Source organism: Dipteris shenzhenensis, chromosome 28 (genome assembly GCF_047967505.1).
Source record: "Dipteris shenzhenensis isolate YYH24624 ecotype China chromosome 28, Dip_SZ_1.0, whole genome shotgun sequence".
NCBI classification, from domain to species: domain Eukaryota; kingdom Viridiplantae; phylum Streptophyta; class Polypodiopsida; order Gleicheniales; family Dipteridaceae; genus Dipteris; species Dipteris shenzhenensis.
The window spans coordinates 43,515,266-43,537,664 of record NC_141623.1 but is presented as its reverse complement, the minus strand read 5'-3'; the positions used below and the strand labels follow the sequence as shown (position 1 = coordinate 43,537,664).

The following is a 22,399-nucleotide window of genomic DNA, read 5'->3' as shown; positions in this document are numbered from 1 at the left end:
CCTCCTTAAAGCATGGAAACCCCTGGTAATTCACCCGTCCTTTCAAGGACACCTCAGGCATCATCTACCACACAATATCGTGTTCAGATTGCACAACCAGCCCATTTCGGAGCTTTTGCATCGTGGGTCTTCTGTGTCACGTGCCCTTCTAGTGACTTGGACCACATCCTATACCTTCTGCGTGAGGCACCTCAGTTACATTACTTCCTTAGCACAGTCCAGGTTGTGTTCCACGGCCATAGCTGGCGCTATTGCTTACACAGAGCGCATTACAGATTTCCAAAATACATGGAAGCAGAGTGCTAATAGAACACAGAACTCTTCTATGGCCAAAGGTGCTCGCCCTCAAGATAACCCCAAGTTTAGAAAAAACTCGGGTAATCAAGGTCAGCGACAGTCTCAAGATCCCCACAAGTCTTAGAAATCGTATGCTGGATTCCAACAGAAGCACTCCTCCAAGGATCGCGCCTCACCATCATCCCCAACATAAAGGTGCGGCCATTGACAAGAAGAATAACTCCAGCACAAAAGGACTTTGTACCATTTATACAGGCGACCATAGATGGTTCGATTGTCCCAAGCGACCAAAGCAAAATTCCAATATGGAACCTAGCACTTCCCAAACAGAAGCCCAGCACAAGACAAGAAAGGCAAAGCTGTTCGAATGGCAAATACCATCCACATGAGCCTTGCCAGCAACCCCGAACCTTCCCTGGCCACTCAAGTACTTTGTGTTCAAGGATCGATTCGTGGAACAACGGTCACTATTCTCATCGACAGTGGCTGCTCTCATAACTTCCTAGCTAGTTCTATGGTCGACAAACTTCGGTTGACCACCAGTCCTAGTCCCATGGACTATCAAATTGAACTCGCAAATGGAACTACCTTCTTGTGCAACACTAGGATCAAAAACTTGTCATTTCGCATCCAACATTATACGGACAAGTTGAACTTCGACATCATGCCTCTTTCTCGGTACGATGTCATACTTGGACAACAGTGGCTCTACGACTATGATCCATCAATCAGTTTTCGCAGCCATACTCTCCAGTTTGTCCACCAGGGAAAACTTATTGAGCTAACTGGTTCTAGGGACTCTCCTTCAATCCCAGTTGCCTCTGCGCTACAAGTAAAGAAGTGGGTTCGTAAACGTCAAGTAAAGACTTCACTTCTGTTGGTTACGGTAGTAGAGGAGACACCAACAAAGGATCCTCTTGAATACCTCAACCAACCTTTTTTCCAGCCCTATCTGGATATTTTTCCATAGGAATTGCCAAAGCAGTTACCACCTCGACGACCAGTGGATCACCCAATCGAACTTATTCCTGGCAGTAATCCACCGTCGAAACCTCCTTATTGGGTTTCTTACACTCAAAATGAAGAAATCCAAAGACAGGTGACCGAACTACTCGACAAAGGTCACATTCGGCCGAGTTGCAGCCCTTTTGGATCTCCTGTACTACTTGTGGAAAAAAAGATCTCCTGTACTACTTGTGGAAAAAAAGAATAAGTCAATGCGCCTCTGCATCGACTACCGAGCCCTCAACAAGCTCACTATAAAAAACAAGTATCCATTGCCTCGCATAGATGACCTCTTCGATCAACGTCTACACGCAACACAATTCTCAAAGATTGATCTTCGTTCAGGTTATCATCAAATTCGCATATGAGAAGGCGATGAGTACAAGACAGCTTTTCGAACAAAGTATGGACATTATGAATGTTTGGTCATGCCTTTTGGGTTAAACAATGCCCCGGCCACATTCATGACACTAATGAACGACATCTTCAGGCCTTTCCTCGATAAGTTCGTCATCGTTTACCTCGATAACATCCTCGTTTTCAGCAGATCCCTACATGAGCACAAACAACATCTTCACCAAGTTTTTGAAGTTCTCCGCGCAAATTCTTTCTACATCAACATTGAGAAGAGTGAGTTCTTCAAGACCCAACTTGAATATTTGGGACATGTTATTTCAGCTCAAGGCATCTCTGTGGATCCCAAGAAGGTCGAGGTAATCCAAAAGTGGCCTACTCCTAAGAATGTTCATAATGTCCGCTCTTTTCTCGGATTGGCAAACTTCTACCATACAAAGGTCTATCAGTTTTTCGAAATTGCAGCTCCTATGTCCGAATTATTGAAAAGCAAAGCAGTTTTTCAGTGGCTTCCCGAAACAGAGTATAGTTTCCAACAACTCAAGCAAGCACTCACTACAACACCAGTCATGGCTATTGCTGACCCAAACCTTCCATTTGAGGTCATGACCGACGCTTCCGACATCGCTACAGGAGCAGTCTTGATGCAAGAAGGCAGAGTTATTGCTTTTGACAGCCATAAACATTCCGATATCCAAACCCGATACCCGGTTTATGATAAGGAGTTTCTTGCCATTGTACATGCTTATCGCTCTTGGAAACATTATCTCATGGGAGCCGACTCAGTGGTCAAGACAGACCATCACTCTCTAAAGTATATCTTTACTCAGCCAATCATGAACGCTCGACAAGCACGCTGGGTTGAGTTTCTGGCCAACTTTCACATGACCATTGAGTACATTCCAGGACTACGCAATGTAGTTGCAGATGCTCTCAAAAGGTTAACTCTAGCATCAGCTATGGTAATCTCTACATTATCTGTGGATGTTCCAAATTCATTCAAAGGGAAGTATTTCAATGATAAAGACTTCGGCATAGCAGTACAAGTTCTTTCAAAAGATCAACCTTCGATTTCCGACAGAAGATTTTCTCATCCTATTCTTATACGGACGACCTTCTGTATTATCAAGATCGCGTCTGTGTACCACATGACAAGGATGTTCGACGTCTTTTGTTAAAAGAGCATCATGTAGTTCCTTATGCTGCCCATCCAGGCATCAACAAGACTTATAGGTTACTCAGTGCAACATACTACTGGCCTCAGATGAAAAGCGACGTCATCAAAATGGTTACATCTTGCTTATCTTGTCAACAAATGAAAGTAAGCCGACGACTTCCAGCAGGACTTCTTCAACCTCTTCTAGTTCCAACTGAAAGGTGGGAAAGTATTTCCATGGATTTCATTACAACAGTACCACGATCCTCTAGAGGTAACACTCAGATTATGGTAATTGTTGATCGATTGTCCAAAATGGCACACTTTGTTGCTTGCAAAAGCAGTGCAGAGGCTCCGGACATAGCCAAACTCTTCATACAACACATCTTCCGACACCATGGATTGCCCAAGAATATCATATCCGATAGAGATCTTAAGTTTACCAGTCACTTTTGGATTTCACTGTTCGAATCTTTGGGTACAACTCTACTGTTCAGTTCAGCCTACCACCCAGAATCAAATGGCCAGACTGAAAGAGTCAACCAAGTTCTGGAAGAAATGCTTCGACATTATATTCAGTCACGCCTAGCAGCTTGGGAAGAGTATCTACCAGCATGACTCCATTCCAAGCAGCTTATGGACACACTCCGATCGTACCAACGAATTTTATACTTCAACATCGAGTGGCCCTAGCTGATCAACTGGTTTAAGAAATGCAAGACATTCTACTCCAAGTCAGGGATCATATGCAAAAAGCGCAAGAGCGGTATCAAACGGTCTGCCAACAAACATAGACGTCACCTGGAATTTGACACTGGTGACATGGTGCTATTATTTGTAGCCCCACATTGCTATAAGACGGTTAAGTCTGTGTTTCCTAAGTTGCGACCAAGATACTATGGACCTTTCCGGATCGTCAAGAAAAAATCACCTTTAAGTTACAAATTGGAATTACCACCATCATGGGGTAAAATCCATCCAACATTTCATATTTCTTGGCTAAAGATGTACATTCCAGGCGATGAAGCAGTTCCTCCTGCAGGTGATTATGTCCCAGAAATCAAAGACGATCATGTTCTCCTTATTCCTGAGCGTATTTTGGACTATCAACAGCGAGAGACTCGACATCGACTTATCACGGAATTCCTTGCTCTTTGGCGAGATCTGGACGATTCCGACGCTACTTGGCAATCTGATGAAGACTTACAGTAGTACCCTGACATTTTACAGCAGTATTTTCAGAATTTACCGTGATATTTTCTACATCAGTACTTTATCTCCACCAGGGTCTTATCTTGAGTGGGAGGGGATGTCACGATCTGTGACGTATTCCTTTCTCTATATCTAGACTTATGGATGGTTTGATGAATGGACACTTGTGGAAGGGTATGCCCTTTCGACGGGACACTTCCTATAAGGCACAACCCTTCACAAGAGACATTCTATGGAAGAGACACTCCTATTGTAATGTATACTCTCATCAAGGGTCACACCCTTCACAAGGGGTACACACCTCTTCATGCACATACACTTTGGAGTACACACCTTTTCATGTGTGACTCTTCACTCTCTATATAAGAGAGGCCCAATTGTATGGATGACACACTACATACACTACAGACACTCAAGCAATACAAATATTCCTTGTTCTCTGCTATTTCAATCTCCTTTCTGTTCCTTAGCACATTTCTAAATATAGTAAATCTAGGATTTCTTACAGAGATACTGTGGCCTCCAAGACTCCATTGACCTACATATTAGTGGCCGTATGGTGTGCATCAAGTGTGTTAAAATAGCCTCTCATCTTGTTGCTTTAGCCTACATGGCCAAGATTTGTGCAAGCAAGGAATGGTCTGCTCATATTAGTGTTCCACACCCAAGATTTATGCAACTTGGATAGGAGTTTGATTTTGTTTTTACCCCATAATACAAGTATCATGTATTCACTTATGTTTTCTAGTCATGTACTACTTGCCTAATTGATTACACTGCTAATTGGACTTGAAGGAAGATTTATTATTGCTCACAAAATATATTCTCTTAAAGATAAGAATGTTTATCCTGCAGTGGATTGTTTAAAGGGGATATGAATATTTTGTGGCAGTGACCACTGATGCATGGGTTCTGTGCTGAAATATTATTTGATGTTAGCAAAGAGTTATATCTTTGTTTTTGTTTGTTGAATCTGTGTGATTTATGTGCACTTTCCTTTCATCTTTCCAATTCTTAATAAAGGTCATGTAATCAAGAAACATTTGCTTTGATGAAGGTCCTTACTACAAGTGAGCAAGGACATCATACCATTGCAGAGAGCTGTCAGTGCTCTATGTATTAATTCATCTAGAAAAGGAGATTACGAGCGAGTGAAGCTTACATCCTTTGATAAACTCATGCAAGTTACTTGCGGATCAATAAAGAATGTACGAATGTGCAGTGAACCTGATGCAAAAAACAAACCAGCTGCAAGTCTTTCAGGAACTGCACCGGATGCAGCGTAAGTAGATTCAAATCACACCAGCTGGTACATGCACAATGTTCAGTAGTACTTTGCTTCCTGCTGCACTTGCTCGTCTTACTTTGCTTTTGTTTCTACGAAGTCTCATCACCACTCCATACAAAATCACTTTGTATAGTGCCACCAAGACTGGTGCTGCAATCATTAGTGGTACAACACCAAAATTAGTGGCACTAGACAAAGTGATTTTGTATGGAGTGGTGATGAGACTTTGTAGAAAACAGAAGAGAAAGTTAGACGAGCAAGGGCAGCAAGAATCAGAGTACTATTGAACATCTGTGCATGTATCACTCTCCCATCCTACAATATTAGTAGACTTGGCATTGAATCAAGCAGTTGTTCTTGTTTTCCTCAGTGAGGTTCAGTTGAAAAGTCCAAATTGGCTTTATGGCCAGCATAAGCAAGAAGGAACAAGGTCACAGAAGAGCTTTGGAGCGACTGGTTCTCAGAATGTCAAAAACAAATTAGAACATCATGAAAGCAGTGATCTCAATCGGTTATTTGCATCGGAGAACTCTTGTGAGATGGAGGTGTTTGAAAGGTAGATTGTGTTGTATCTGAGCGAGTAATGTTTCTCATTTAGTTTATCATTCTCAAATGCATGTATGTATCTGATATGTATGATACCTTGCTCTACTGGATGAGCATTTTACTTGCGACTGTGATGCATATGTGTTGAAATAATTGTATGTTGCCGCATGTTATTTAGAGAATTTCTAATTTGTGGCTAAGCATGTAAATTGCTTTGTTTGGGCTTGCCCCAGCCCAAATATATGAAGAAGTTAGTATGTTGCAATTGACGTGAGTGTGAAATCTTTGAGAATTTCAAAATTCTTAATCACAACAATGCAAAGGAAAATTTGAGGATGGAGATATATAGTGCCATCGCATTCCATGGCAGTGACGGAAAATACTAGAGCATGGTGCCCTTTGGCTATGCTTGCTAGATGGAAGAGATAATTTAAAGAACAGTTTCCCATCTTTCTGCATCAAGACTGAGGGCTGAATTATCATATGTGAGTTTCCATGCATGATTGGGGCGCCTCTCCAGCTTCCTCTCTTACCCCGATCAAAGATGCCTTTCTACTTCATCCACGAGATCATCAGACACAAAGAGCACTTGCTTAGGATACAGAGGAGGGGTCAGGGCACACAGCCAAACTCTACCCAGAGCATGATCATGAATTTTTCTAGCCAGATCATATGGATCAGCAGATCACGGGTAGTCGTGAGGCTGAGATCAATGGCTACACGACAGACTCGATGGCGTGTTGACTCACGGATCATACTTTGGGATCTTCCCTCTATGTTCACCAGATCGGAGACACGAGTGACGGGGGTTATAGTGTATGCCGCTTCTAGCCTCTAGGAGACTACAGTGGACCACACACACAGACCACAGTCAAAAATCTATCACAGGTTTCCTGTCATCACAGCCTCATTCATTCCAGGCCTCCCTTGAGCTTCCATCTTGGCCAGGGGCCCAGATTTCTCTCAGGTATTAGATCTGGTGCGATTTGATTATGTTGTATTCATTGTGGTGCCCGATTATGCTCCACCCTTTCAGCTCATTGTATCAGGCTTCTTTTAGTCTCATAGACCCTTCGGTCTTTTGAAGACTTCTAATAAACTTTCTTTCTTTCTCACTGCTCAATCTCTCCCACTCCCACTTAGCCTTCCCCGATCAACTCCTAGCAGGCCTTACACAAGGGGGCAACTTTCCTTCTCTCCCTCCACCTTGAGTTGGTACCCCCAGCCCAATCTGGTGTTAGTTCAAATTGGTGGGTGTGCAAATTGTAAAGGCCAGACTATCGAACAGCGAGGCTCCTCGTAGATTTCAAATTTCACGGCATCACTTTCTGAATGAGGCAGAGACCCAATGAGAGTATTATTATCTGGTCTGTCAGAAAGAGAGACACCTCTGATACAATTGCATCGGAAACATGCGTAGGGAAGAGAGAGATGTGGAAATGTGATCAGAGAGAGAAGGTACGACGCAATACACTACAATTGACTGCAAGAAACATTTGCTGGAAAAAGTGTGCTCTTTACTGCTGAGAAAACCACAACTAGAAGATCACAGCCAAGGATGAATTGTGACCTGGCAGGAGGGGAACCAAACAGGCTGATCGGCTGACTTTCCTGGTTGGCTGCTAATGGTCGGCTGAGCCGACCTTGGTTGGCTGGCCTGACTGGCCCCAACCAGTCATGAAAGTGGTGGTCTTGTACCTGCCTCTACCAGCCCTCAACCAGGCCCTTACCAGCCCTTAACCAGGTCAGATACTCAGCACTTAAAATCAGGGCCTTTACCAGCCCTCATCCCTTGGCAACCTATGTGACATAACCCTCATCTACTAGTAGAATGTACATGGAGAACCTACAACTGTCTTTGAGCAGTCATACCCACAAATCAGCCCTCCCTATAGCCTTCTCCTTTAGTGCTAGCCTTTGTCACGGCTAAGTTTTCCCTTAACCTCTGGAGTGCCAATAGAAACTCAGTACGAAGACCTTTGTTTAAATGGATGCTCAAGTATGTGTGGGTGTTTGGATTTGTATGTGTGAGAGCATATGTTTATACTATGGTCTACAGCCACCGCTGAGCACTGATGACGCCGGTGGCCCTGTCATAGGAGCTTGTCCTTGCTATACGTAATGGAGTTTATGGTTTTCAACTTTAGAGTGACTTCATGAGATTGAAACTGCACTATGTGGTGTGTTTTAAGAGAATGAGGATGGGCATGTTCCTGGATTCATCTAGATACATATATTCATCTATCAAAATAAGAAAGAATTACTACTTAGCAATAACTCCCAAGGATTATTGGTGGAACTTTCTTGAGTGGAGGTCTGTCATCTGGCACCCTTATGCACGGATCCTTTATGATATCCCACACCAACGTACACCAGACCTCCCACAGCTACGTCACCCCATCTCATGCTCACTCTTTCCCACCGGTGAAATCAAACACGCAACTGTCAAGCTATCCAATGGATGGCCCATAGTTGGGCTTAGTACGCTAGCCTTGCTCTTGGCAAAGCTGTTCAATGAAGCGGTTTGCATTGGTTTTACCACACTTGGACCCTTAACACCTGTATCCCTATCCATAAGGCAAAGGATACCATGAGTTCGAAAACCTATAGGACCATCGCATGTAGGTTCCGGGCAGATCATGCTACATGCACCACATCTTCACATTGGGTGCTGTTATTGAGGAGGTCCGAGCACGAAAGAAGGGAGTTTACTATTGCTTCTTGGATTTTTGCAATGCCCTTGCCACCTCATGAGCCTAACTATTTTCAAGACTACTTGATCTAGGGACACAGGCAATCCGGACACTACAGAGCGATATTAGGTAGAGTCACGACATCGCGTGGGTGGATAGAGGAGATCATTAGCATGATTGGGGTCAAACAAGGTTATGTTGTGTTACCAACCTTGTTTGGTCTATACATCAACGAGCTTGAGTCCTTCATCATGACATTAGGAAGAGTAAGTTCATGCTTGGCTGATTCCTTGGCCTTGATTCTGTAGGCCATCTTTTGGTGGTTCTAGTGATGCCCTATGGGCCATGGTATGTGCCTTGTAGGCATAAGTGTAGGCACTTGTAGTGTTAGTGCCTTTTAGGCCACATAGGACACTTAGTCCTATGTGAGAGCTAGGACACTTAGTCCTAGGTCTAGGTACAAGTACCTTGTACTTGTATTTTTTCATTATCTAAGATTTGACGTGATAGACTCTATCGACTCTTTATAACCTGCACTCTCTCTTTGCCTATCGATCCTACAGTGGTATCAGAGCCACGTTTAGATTTGTCTCCTGCACCCGCTCCTCTCATCCGTACTGCTCTCTGCACATGCACCGTACAACCGTACGGTTCCGTACCTGCTCAGCATCGTACCTACTATTCACGCGTTGTTGTACAACAATACCTGCGCCTTCGTACTTTCGTACTTGCGTTAAGTACTTTGCCGTATTGCCTTCCGTACATACGTTCCATACTTCGTCGTACTGCATTTCGTACCTGCGTCGTACATCTACGTACCTGCGTTCAATACTTCGCCGTACTGCATTCTGTACCTGCGCCGACGTACAGACGTACACTCAGCTCCGTACGCACACCGTACTGGTCTCTGTACTTGCATTTCGTACAACCGTACAACGTACAGTGTAGTACACGCATCCGTACAGCGTATTCGCACCCGTACACCCAGGTATCTGCATCCGTATACTGTTTGTACTTGTTCCGTACTTCCTACATCATACAATCGTACTGGCCGTACCGGCATTGCTGCACATTGTACATTGGGTACCGTACTGTCATACAATCTATACACTATACTATTTCGTACATCCGTACAGTTGTACTTGTTTCAGGATTTCCGTACAGGTTTGGCACGTGTGAAATTTGCAGGACACTATCAAAAAATTTGGGCTTTTTGAGGACTTTTGCTTTCCTCATCCTCCTTCTATTGTTTGAAATCTTCCCAAGCCATTTCAACAGTTTGGAAAGCCTACATCTTGAGGTCTATACTCTGGGACAGGTGTGATTTGGGTCAGAAATTTGCAGATATTTGCTGTCCTTTTTGGACAGCCAGCTTTTTGAAGTGATAGCCTTGAGGCTTTTGGGTTTTCAGGTCTTTTTCAGGGTATCACATTTGCTATGGCTGGGAACAATCAAGATTTATTTGGAGTTCTTCGTGAAGATAAGTTGGATGGCACCAACTATCCGATGTGGTCTTATCTCATGAAACATATTCTTGTTGCAAAGCATTTGTGGAATATTGTTTCTGGGGCTGATCTGATGCCAGCCAATGCTACAGTGGTTGCCTCTACTGCTGGTCCTTTTGCAGGGGGTACTCCTCGTGATGCCTCTTCCTCTAGCACTCCTATTGCTGCTCTTCTAACTCAAGAACAGTCAAGATGGGATGCAAGAGATGCAAATGCACATTCATGCATGCTTTATCATGCAAGAGAATCATTATTCCACACATCCGGTCTTGCAGGACAACAAAGGATGCTTGGGATAAATTGGCTTCTCTCTATCAGATTCGCAATGAAGCTCGTGTTGCATATTTGAGAAGGCAATTACAGGAAGTTAGTATGAATGAAGGTGAGTCAATGGATGCATACTTGACAAAGGTCAAGGACCTCATGGAACAGCTTGCCAACATTGATGAGGTGGTGCCAAATTCACAGCTTGTTAGTACCACATTGAATGGACTGCAAGATACATATCAAGGGTTTGCTACAACCCTTCGTTTAGTGGCCATGGGTAATCCAGACCACTATTCTTTTGATCAGCTAGTTACTTTGCTTTTGCAGGAAGAGCAAAGTAGAGCTAATAGACAAGCCATTATTCCTGATCATGCATTTGCTTCACAGCAGACAGGAAGAGGCAAGGCTTCCAAGCCTATGGGCAAGCCAAAATCTGCGCATAGCAGCTGCAATTCCTCCCATGCATCTAAAAATACAGCAGATAAAAGAAGAAAAGATGCAACTATTGTCGCAAGCCTGGACATGACATTTCAGAATGTAGGAAGCGCATTGCTTCGGAGAAAAAGAAAGCAGGATTGACAGTTAATGCCTCACATGCTATTGAATCCCATGAGCCAGCAGATGCTTCACATGAACATGCTCTTCAGGATGATTGGGCATGGGCTGTCCATTGCTCATTTGATCCCTCCAAAGCTGATGCACTCTTTACTGCTAATGATGCTCAGTCCTGGTACTTTGATAGTGGTGCTTCCAAGCATGTCACATCTTGCAGACAGTTGTTTCATTCTTTAGCTGATGCACCTCGAGGGGGGACTGTTACATGTGCTAATAATGCTTCATATGCTGTAAAAGGAGTTGGAGATGTGCAGCTCACATCCATTTCAAGCCATCCTGTCACTCTGACAAATGTTCTTTTTGTGCCTGGCATTGAAGTCAACTTGATTTCAATTTCAGCAATTGCTACTTCAGGTTTGAGAGTAATTTTTGATGGCTACAGATGTCTAGTTTATGATCTTCGTGATGATAATGCCATAGTTCTCACTGGCACTTTGCAAAAAGGGCTTTATCACCTTGATCATCATTCAGCTGCACTTTCTATTGAAGCATTGGCTATTTCAGATTCACAGCTTGCTGAAAGTCATCTTTGGCATGAGAGAATGGGCCATCTCAGTTATAGAGCTCTTGCAAAGCTACATTCACAGCAGATGGCAAATGATGTACCTCAGACTCACACAGTTTCCAAACATGTGTGTGAGGGTTGTCTTTTGGGTAAGATGCATCGATTTCCTTTTCAAAAGAATTGTCCAAAACTCTCACAAAGGAAATTGCAGCTAGTACACAGTGATGTTTGTGGCCCAATGAGGACAAATGCCATTGGGGGGTATAAGTATTTCATGACTCTCATTGATGATTTCACAAGATATTGCTGGGTATATCCTTTAAAGGCCAAATCTGAAGTTTTCTTATGCTTTCAGAGATGGCTGAATATGGTTGAGAATGAATCAGGATGCAAGCTTGTCACCCTCAACACAGATAGGGGGGGGGAGTATATGTCAAAGGAGTTTGATGCATTTCTGTCTTCACGGGGCATTATTCACTCATGCACTACTCCTTACACTCCTCAGCAGAATCCTGTAAAAACAGGTCCACAATGGAGATGGCCAGATGCATGCTTAAGGCCAAGTCTTTTAAATTTTGGCTTGATGCAATAATGTGTGCCAACTATGTGCTGAATAGATCACCTACACGGGCATTGAAGACTATTACAGCTTATGAAGCATGGAAAGGCAGGAAGCCTTCACTTTCACACATGAGAGTTTTTGGGTCTCTTGCATATGTTCATGTACCATCTCAGCTGAGACATAAGCTTGATGACAAGGCAATCAAATGCATATTTATTGGTTACAGCCAGGACAGCAGAGGGTATCGGTTATATCAACCAAATACTGGGAAGATTATTGTTAGTAGAGATGTAATCTTTGCTGAACATTCAGCTTCTCTTGTGGACTGCAAAGCAAAGCCAGATGTTGACATGTTTGATGCCTTTGAATCTTGGTTACCTCTGCCATCATCAGAAGAGAATTTTGACCAGCAACATGAGCCTCCTGCAGGCCCTCCACCAAGCAATAATCAGCCACTACCCCATGCTGATTTGCAGGTTTCTCTTCCAGGACAAAATGATCCCATTATTCATGATGCAGTCATTGAAGAAAGAGCTGTCAATAGACAGCAAAGGCAAGTTCCCAGATGGCTTCTTGATACATTGAGGGACAGCAAACAAGATCAGCCTTTTGCTGCCCGGACAAGATCAGGGAACAGGCAGCATGGTCACTTTCTTGGGTTTGCACTCCTTGCTACAGCTTGCAATGAAGAGCCTTTGTGCCATAAAGATGCTTTTGACAGCAAAGAGTGGATGGATGCAATGAAAGCTTAGTTACAATCTATTGCCACAAATGACAAATGGGAATTAGTAGATCTCCCTCCCGGCAAGCATGCCATTGGTACCTGGTGGGTCTACAAATTAAAAAGGAAATCTGATGGCAACATAGATCGATACAAAGCCCGTCTTATTGCAAAAGGGTATGCCCAACAATAAGGCATTGACTTTGAGGAGACATTTGCTCCCACATCCAGGATTACTACTATTAGATGTGTCATTGCCATTGCAGCCCATCATCATTGGCAAGTGCACCAACTTGACATCAAGACTGCTTTTCTTCATGGGGATCTGCAGGAAGAAGTTTATGTCACACAAGCTCCTGGCTTTGAGGTTGTTAATTCTGAAAATAAGGTATGCCGGCTTAGAAAAGCCCTTTATGGTTTGAAGCAGGCACCCAGGGCATGGTATGCCAAAATTCATGCACACTTACTATCCCTTGGTTTTCAGAATAGTCCCACAGAACCCACTCTTTATGTCCGTGGGAGTGATTCTGATTTTTTAGTGCTGATTTTATATGTGGATGATATGCTCATCACGGGCCTAGATACTCAGCAAATTGCAGCTTTCAAGGCTGATTTGCAGCAGATTTTTGACATGTCAGACATGGGACGGCTCCATTATTATTTGGGCATTCAGTTTGCTCATGTTGAGGGGGGTATCATGATGTCTCAGTCTAAGTATATTGGACAGCTCCTTGATCGTTTTCAGTTTGAGGATTGCAAGCCAATCTCTACTCCAGTGGACCCTGGCTTCAAATTCTCAGCTCATGATGGGAGCGCACCATGTGATATCACTCTTTATCAGCAGGCTGTTGGATGCCTTATTTATTTATGTCACACCAGACCTGACTTGCAGTGTGCAGTATCTCAGCTCAGCAGATTCATGCACATGCCCAGTTCACAACATTGGCAGGCAGTGAAGAGAGTCTTCAGATATCTCAGAGGCACTTAGGATTTAGCCCTCTTCTATGGTGATCAGGGTTCACTTACCATGCATGCTTACACGGATAGTGATTGGGCAGGATGTTCCGACACCAGAGTGTCACATACTGGGAATTGTTTTTTGCTTGGCAATTCATGTATCTCTTGGCTCATCAAGAAGCAACCAACAGTTGCCACATCTAGCTGTGAGGCTGAGTACAGATCTTGGTGTTTGCCAGACATCCTCCACTATTGTCTATATTGACAGCCAGAGTGCTTTGGCCATTGTGCGTAACCAAGTGTTTCATGCGCGTACCAAGCATATTGAAGTTCACTATCATTATGTTCGAGAGCGGTTGTCAGCAGGAGACATAGAGTTGTCCTATCTTCCCACAGAGGACAACATAGTAGATATGTTTACAAAGGCACTTCCTCGTCCAAAGTTCGAAGTCTTCTGACAAGCTTTACACTTGGTTCCCTTTGTTACATGATCTGACATCCCTTGTACATTCATAGGTTGTCACGGGGGCGTGAAATTCTAAGTACTTTAATGTACTACAAGACCGTGACAACTTTGGTTTTAAAAGTCCAAGCGTGGGCTTAATAATGTGTAATTAAACACGGCATGGTGCCTAGCACATAAGCGTAACTAATCCCTAGGCCCAAAGGCATTCCAAGGAATTAAAAGAGTGGTTGTTGGGAAATGATGACGTGGCATTTTTAATGGGCCTCCTAGAGGGCCATGTACCTTTAGTGGCCCCCCTAGAGTTCCAGGTGGCTCTACTGCCTTCTACATGCTCCTTTGCCATTCCTGGACCTTCATGCGCCTTCTAAACTTCACATGTGTGGTTTTCTCTCTCATCTTCTCCCTTTGTTGAGATTTTGGACTGGTTTTTCAGCGTCCTTCAGCTGAATTCCGTTTTTCTTCATGACTCCTCACTCGTTTGGATTCGTCAACTTCCGTTTGGCCCGATGGCTTCCCCTCTGCCTCCCCTTCGTAGTGATACGCTTTTCCCTCCGTGCGTTTGGCAGAACGGGCAGAGCTGAGCACTTCTTTTGCTGGTCGAATTTGCAAAAGTGGCTTTTTCTGGACCTTTTTTCTTCTACCGCCTCCTGGGCCTCTCCTCTTGCAAAGCTACAGCTTTCTGTTGAATTTCGAGTGGTCTGACACGCTGGTTGACTGGTTTTTCTCAGTTTTGGAGGACTTTCCAGCGATAAAACTTCTCCAAAACCTTCTCAATGCATTCCTCTCTGAAGCACGCTTCTTTTGAGCCCAAGAACTCCCACTTCTTCGCGACAGAAGTGCTTCTTTTCGCATTTTTCAGTGGAATTCTTGCTGGTCGGCTCTTGTAAATGCTCTTTCTTCATGCCTTTGCACTCCTCTTTGGCTGAGAATGCAATTGGGCATTGGCTACTATGTCCTCTTGGCGATTGAGGACTTGGTTCGAGTTTTCAGGGCTTGGTGAGTTGTGATTTTGCTACTGCAATTTCTTTTTGCCATAAGCTATTGGTTGGCCTCGTGTGCCGCCTCTTTCTTGGCTCACAGGTGCCCAGGCAGTGCTACATGAGTCATTCTTTGGTTGGGTACTTTGCTGATTTTATTTTGGAGCTTTGAAAAGCTTTGTGAATGCCATCTGGAAACCACTCAAAGAGAGTGCAGCTGGGGTGCAGTGTGATTGCATCTGGACAGCCAATGGAATTGCACTGGGAAAAGAGAATGCCTTTGGGTTGAGCCTATGGGTTAAGTGCACTTATGTGATGGTGTTCTATGCTTGAAAGCCTTGCGAAGGCTTAGTGAATTGGGGCTGCGTGCTCAGTTGCAGGGAAGGTCTCCCAGATGCAACTTGTAATCATTTCACTGTGAAATATAAAGAAATACCGAAAGGGGCGCCACGGTGTTTGGGGCCAATCGGATGCACTTGTCTATGTTTGTTGAGCAGGGGCTTTCTAGCCTCCATCCCTTTTTCAGTGGTTTTGTTTGTGAACAAATGGGTAAATGCCAAATGGTGATCATGCAATGGTTAATGGTTGTGATATATGCTTTGTGAGGTGTAAATAAGTGCTGAAGTGATTAAAGGTTTAGTTCCACTGCCCTCTGAGTGATTAGAGGCCGGTTTCATTGGTTCCATTGCCGGGATACCACACACTCTTTCTCAAGAGGTGGGCCTCGGTAGTTTGGTGGAAGGATATCTTTGCTGCACTTTTTGACAGCTGAATATTACAACCATAAACATGGTGAGTACCCATGACGAAGAGAGCTCCACAACTCCTCAAAGGAGAAGGCAGGAAAGTCTTAATGATGGAGCTAGTGTACAGTTGCAGGGAGCACAACAAATGCCTTTTGAGCAGGCCACACATGAAGCTACAACTGAGCTCAACGGTGATACTAGTTCTAGCAGTGAGTCAGATGATGCTACTATGTTGAATGCACAGCTTGCAAGTGCAGTGACTGCTTTGACTCAGCTGGCTCAAAATTTGGCTCAGATTGTGCAAATAAATGCCAAGAAGAAGAAGAAATCAAGAAAGCATAAGCACGGAAAGAGTGAGTACACACATGCATCAGCTTCTCATGGTGGACCGCACACTCATGCATCAGTTTCCCATGAGGGACAGCCATAAAAAATGACTCAGAAAGTGACTTCCAAGAGAGAGGAATCCCCAAAAGAGCACTTGAGAAAGAGGTACAAAAAGTACAGCCAGTGCAACAGTATGAGCAGCCAGCACAAGGCCTTGGTTTGGGTATTTCTACTCCTCAAAATAATAATGTGCAGTCTATAAATGTGGCTCAACCACCTCAGCCATATTTGAGGCAGCAACCTGAATATTTTGGTACAGATTCTATCTTTGATGCTATGTTGATTTCACCCCCAATTGGGCATAGAAAACAAGCCATGTATGACAATGTGGGAATGCAGCCAGGCATGCAAGCCACAGTATATGCTCCCATGCCTAATGTTCAGCCAAGCATGGCTCTCCCTAGTGAAGGGAATGCTGCAAATATACAGCCATCTTTGGGACAGCCAATATCAAATGTATATAAAGAATTTAAGGATGGTGGTTCTCATGTCAAGTTTGATACATATAATGGAGTACAGGACATGTACAAAGCCCTCACATTCCTTCAACAGTTTGATGCTGCATTTCTTGGGGGTTTGTTTACAGAAGCATCCAAGATGAGGAAGGTTGCCACATTTTTGAAAGGCAATGCACTTAAGTGGTACACCAACCTTATGCTTCATGGAGATGCACCTGCTACTTGGCTGGAATTTAAGCAAGTGTTCTCTTCTACTTGGCTTACTCCAACTTTTGAAGTTGAAGTACTTTCACACTGGCATGACTTGTCATACAAACTTTGCAAGAATCTTGATGATTACACCCAGAGGTTTTGGGATGTTTTGCTGCCATTGAGCTCTTACAGGCATGTTTCTTTGAAAGAGCAAATAGAGAGGTACTGTTGTGGATTGCCTAGTGAGCTACGTGATTATTGCATCAAAACCAAGGTGGGTTCTATGACTCAATTAATTGAGAATGCAAGGACAGCATATGCATGGATGCAGGAGAAGAATTTGGGCTTCATGGACAGCAAGAAAGAAGACAACAAACGGGCTGCCAAACACCAGGATAAGGACATCAAATCTGAAAATAAAAATTATGGCAAAGGACCTTTTCAAAAGGGAGGAAAAGCCCAATTCAAAGCTGGTCAAAGGCGTGGACAGCCTAATAAACAGCCTCGTACCAAGTTATCTGATGAAGAGAAAAAGTCACTCATGGAGCAAAACAAATGTTTTATATGCAAAGGAGAGGGACACCGCTCTTATGATTGCCCATTCAAGAAAAGAGACAGGTTAGATGATGATAAGAATGGTGATAAACAGGCTGATCGGAAGGGCAAAAAGCCTAAACCTTCTGCAGGACTTCTTCCAGATGGGATTGGGAGTTTGCCACATGCACATGATGAAGAGGAAATGAAAAAGACTGAGATGTGCAGAGCATGGGAAAAAATCAGAAATCAGAATTGTTTGTTTTTCTTTGATTCTGGGGCAAAGGCAAATTTCATAACTCTTGATATGGCAGGAAGGCTTGGCATCGAGCCTGAGGAAATGGGGCCATCCGGCATGTGTGATATGGCCAACCCTGAACTCAACACACCTGTCACTCCTATCATTGGCAAGTTGAGGATGCATATCCAGGGATATCAGGATGCAGAGGACTTCTACATTATGCCTTTGCCAGGGTGTGATGCTTTGCTTGGGATGCCTTGGATGTACAGGGTGGGGGTTGATGTGCAGATGAGAAACAAGAAGATTTCTTTAACTCATAGAGGCAAAAATCATGTACTTGATGTAAAGTTAAAAGGGGAGTCCATCCCTGTAGTTTCAGCTTCTTGTATTTCCAATGTAATAAAGCATCATATTTCAGCGTACTTGATTTTTGTCAAAGAGGACAGCCAACCAGTTCAGGAAGGCTCTACTCTTTCTGCTTTAGATAGAGAAAGGGCTGCTTTTATTTCAGATTTTCAGGATTGTTTCTCAGATGCACTTCCTCAAGAATTACCTCCCAAGAGGCCCGAGGATCATCAAATTGATATAATTCCAGGAAGCTCACTGCCTAATATACCTCCCTATCGTGTCAGTAAGGCACAACAGGAAGAGATAATGTCACAAGTGAAGGAACTCTTGGAAAAGGAATTAATACAGCCAAGTAATTCTCCTTACTGTTCCCCTGTGTTGCTTGTGCAAAAGAAGGATGGCAGTTGGAGAATGTGTATTGATTATAGGGCTTTGAATAAAGTCACAATTAAGAACCGTTTTCCAATTCCACGCACTGATGATATATTGGATCGGTTGGAAGGTTTCTCAATGTTCAGTCGTATTGACCTTAAAAGTGGATACCATCAGATAAGGATACGGCCTGAAGATGTCTACAAGACTGCCTTCCGCACTTCATTTGGCTTATATGAGTTCCTTGTGATGCCTTTTGGTTTGACTAATGCACCTGCCACTTTCAATAGAATGATGGACAGAATTTTTAGAGCACACAGAAAGTTTGTGGGCACTTTCTTCGATGACATCATTGTGTTCTCTAAAAATGAGCAGGAGCACAGGAAACACCTCACTATTGTGTTTCAAGAGTTGAAAAGACACAAGCTATTAATAAACACCAAGAAAAGTGAGTTCTTTATGCATGAGATTCATTTTCTCGGTCATATAGTGTCAAAGGATGGAGTCAAGATGGATTTTGCAAAAGTTGAGGCCATAAGGAGTTGGCCAATTTTGAAAAATCTGCATGAAGTCAGAAGCTTTCTTGGATTGTGTTCATACTATCGGAGGTTTATAAAGTACTTTGCAGAAATTGCTTCTCCCTTGCATGCTTTACAAAAGAAAGCTGTACCGTTTCGGTGGGGACCAAAGGAAAATGCAGCTTTTGAAGAGCTGAAGCAAAAATTGTGTTCTGAACCTGTTATTATCTTGCCAGATCTTGCAAAACCCTCCGCTGTAACTTGTGATGCATGTGGGAACAGCATAGGAGGCACTTTGATGCAGGATGGCAGAGTGGTTGCATATGAGAGTAGAGTTCTCAAAGATGCTGAATTGTACTTGCAGACATACGAGAAGGAAATGTTAGTAGTGATACATGCTTTGACCACATGGAAACATTACCTTCTTGGAGCTGATTTTTATGTGCAAACTGATCATCAGTCACTTAGATATTTTCTCACGCAGAGAAAATTATCTGAAAAGCACATGAGATGGGCTAACTTCCTCTCAATGTTTCATTTTCAAATTGTACATGTGCCGGGTAACAAAAATGTCGTGGCTGATGCACTTTCCAGGAAACCACAGCCTGAAGCAGTCTCCAAGAACCCCACTGTTTCAGTAGTGAGCATTGCTCTAACAATGTGTTAGATGTGATGAAAGATCAGTATGTTAATGATGCTGATTTTTCAACTATTTATGAACAGCTTTCTGATGGTCAAAGGCATGATCACTATATGTTGAAAGAGGGTTTCATTTTGATGCATGGACTATTCTGTGTCACTGATCAGATGCGACAGAAAGTCATAATGGAAAGTCATGCTCCTCCATATGCAGGACATAGGGGAATTATAGCAACAATTACAGCAATGGAGCAATACTTTTATTGGCCATCTTTGAGGAAAGATGTGGAACAATATGTGAGAACATGCATGGTTTGTCAGAAAGTAAAGTTTGATAGGCAGAAGGCACTTGGGTTGTTACACCCTTTGCCAATTCCGGATAGACCATGGCAAAGCATAGCTATGGATTTTGTGTTTGATCTTCCACGTACTCCTACTGGACATGATGGATTGTGGACAATAATTTGCAGGTTTAGCAAACAAGCCCACTTTGTGCCAGTAAGAAAGAAAATTACAGCAGATCAAATGGCCAAATTGTTTTTGCAGCATGTCTTCAAGTATCATCGGATGCCTGAATCCATAATCAGTGATAGAGATCCGAGGATGACCAGCCTCTTTTGGAGAGGACTGTTTGAAAATATGGGCACTACGCTGAATTTTTCGTCATCGTTTCACCCTCAGTCTGATGGACAATCGGAGCAGGAAAACTCTACCATCTTGGATATGTTTAAATGCTATGTCTCAGACCACAAAAGCAAATGGGAGCATTATTTGCCTTTGCTGGAATATGCTTACAATAATACGGTGCACACATCCACAGGTAAAGCACCTTTTGAAATAGTGGAAGGTGCCAAGAAGATATCTCCCATTTTGCATACAAAAGAGAAAATCTTCGAAGCTGATCGTTTTGTGGAAAGCCTTGAAGAGGCTTACAAGAAGATCAAATATGCCTTGCAAAGAAGTCAAGACAAGCAGAAAAGAGCAGCAGATAAGCACCGCAGGGAATTGGTATTCAGAGAAGGTGATTGGGTTTTGCTGCATTTTCAGAAGGCAAGGCTGAAAAATAAGAAAGGCAAGGAAAGGTTGTACACAAAGCTGAACATGCGTTACTATGGTCCTTTCCAGGTTTCTGAAAAGATAAACGAGGTAGCTTACAGGCTGAAGTTGCCTCCGCATTGGAAGATACATAATGCCTTTCATGTGAGCTTATTAAAGCAATATCATGGAGATATTCCCGAGGATGTACCTCATGACGTGCAGCCTTAAGTGGAAGAACAGGATGAACTTCTGGTCCCAGAGCAGATTCTGGCACACAGAGATAGAAAGCTCAAGGGTAAAGTTATCCGTCGCTACTTGGTAAAATTTCAAAATTACCCATCACTTGATGCGAAATGGATGGAGGAAGGTGAACTGGCAGATTCACCTGGGATATTGCAGCTTTACCTTGATGCTTTTCAATTAGAGCCGACTGCGGTCCGGGCTCCTACAGGTAGTTCAGCAGAGCGAGTGTTTGGAGCATTACGTGATGTTCGAGAGGGGGGTAGCACCTCCACTCCCTCAGTACAGACGGGCTCACCGTGATTTCATGAGGTCGCTTGATGACACTGTATGTTTCATCCGAGATACTGAGCTGACACTATTTTTGCTGTGAGACTTGATGATATTGATGCATCTTGACTATTGATCGCTGAGGATCACATAGATTTCGAGCAGTGTATATGGATGGATGCATGCCTCTCCTAGCCATATTTTCACTGTCTCTGTATACTATAGCTGCGGCTTTCTTGCATACTCTTTTATGCTATATTTCATGCTCGCTCCTGTGTTTTGGGGGAGCAAACTGTGGTTTGCTGTTTCAAGAGAGGGGTATGTCACCGGGGCGTGAAACTCTAAGTACTTTAATGTACTACAAGACCGTGACAACTTTGGTTTTAAAAGTCCAAGCGTGGGCTTAATAATGTGTAATTAAACGTAATTAAACGCGGCATGGTGCCTAGCACATAAGCGTAATGAATCCCTAGGCCCAAAGGCATTCCAAGGAATTAAAAGAGTGGTTGTTGGGAAATGATGACGTGGCATTTTTAATGGGCCCCTTAGAGGGCCATGTACCTTCAGTGGCCCCCCTAGAGTTCCAGGTGGCTCTAGTGCCTTCTACATGCTCCTTTGCCATTCCTGGACCTTCCTGGGCCTTCTAAACTTCACATGTGTGGTTTTCTCTCTCATCTTCTCCCTTTGTTGAGATTTTGGACTGGTTTTTCAGCCTCCTTTAGCTGAATTCCGTTTTTCTTCATAACTCCTCACCCGTTTGGATTCCTCGATACCCGTTTGGCCCGATGGCTTCCCCTCTGCCTCCCCTTCGTAGTGATATGCTTTTCCCTCCGTGCGTTTGGTAGAACGGGCAGAGCTGAGCACTTCTTTTGCTGGTCGAATTTGCAAAAGTGGCTTTTTCTGGACCTTTTTTCTTCTACCGCCTCCTGGGCCTCTCCTCTTGCAAAGCTACAGCTTGCTGTTGAATTTCGAGTGGTCCCACGCGCTGGTTGACTGGTTTTTCTCAGTTTTGGAGGACTTTCCGGCGATGAAACTTCTCCAAAACCTTCTCAATGCATTCCTCTCTGAAGCACGCTTCTTTTGAGCCCAAGAACTCCCACTTCTTCGCGACAGAAGTGCTTCTTTTCGCATTTTTCAGTGGAATTCTTGCTGGTCGGCTCTTGTAAATGCTCTTTCTTCATGCCTTTGCACTCCTCTTTGGCTGAGAATGCAAAATGGGCATTGGCTACTATGTCCTCTTGGCGATTGAGAACTTGGTTCGAGTTTTCAGGGCTTGGTGAGTTGTGATTT

General features: G+C 43.5%; 1 protein-coding gene across 5 annotated transcripts in view; it reads left to right on the top strand.

Moving 5' to 3' along the window:
* The window catches only part of ATSAC1 (Phosphoinositide phosphatase family protein), a 132,304-nt gene that overhangs the window by 65,454 nt on the left and 44,451 nt on the right, over positions 1–22,399 (top strand). For 3 of the 5 annotated variants that reach the window (XM_087399424.1, XM_087399427.1, XM_087399426.1), the window contains exons 13-14: positions 5,082–5,306; positions 5,683–5,868. The exons of 1 other annotated variant lie outside the window; for it this stretch is intronic. In XM_087399424.1, the coding sequence (XP_087255550.1) occupies positions 5,082–5,306; positions 5,683–5,868 (411 nt within the window). The remainder of the gene's footprint in view (positions 1–5,081; positions 5,307–5,682; positions 5,869–22,399) is intronic. One more of the 5 variants, XM_087399425.1, reaches the window with a different exon arrangement.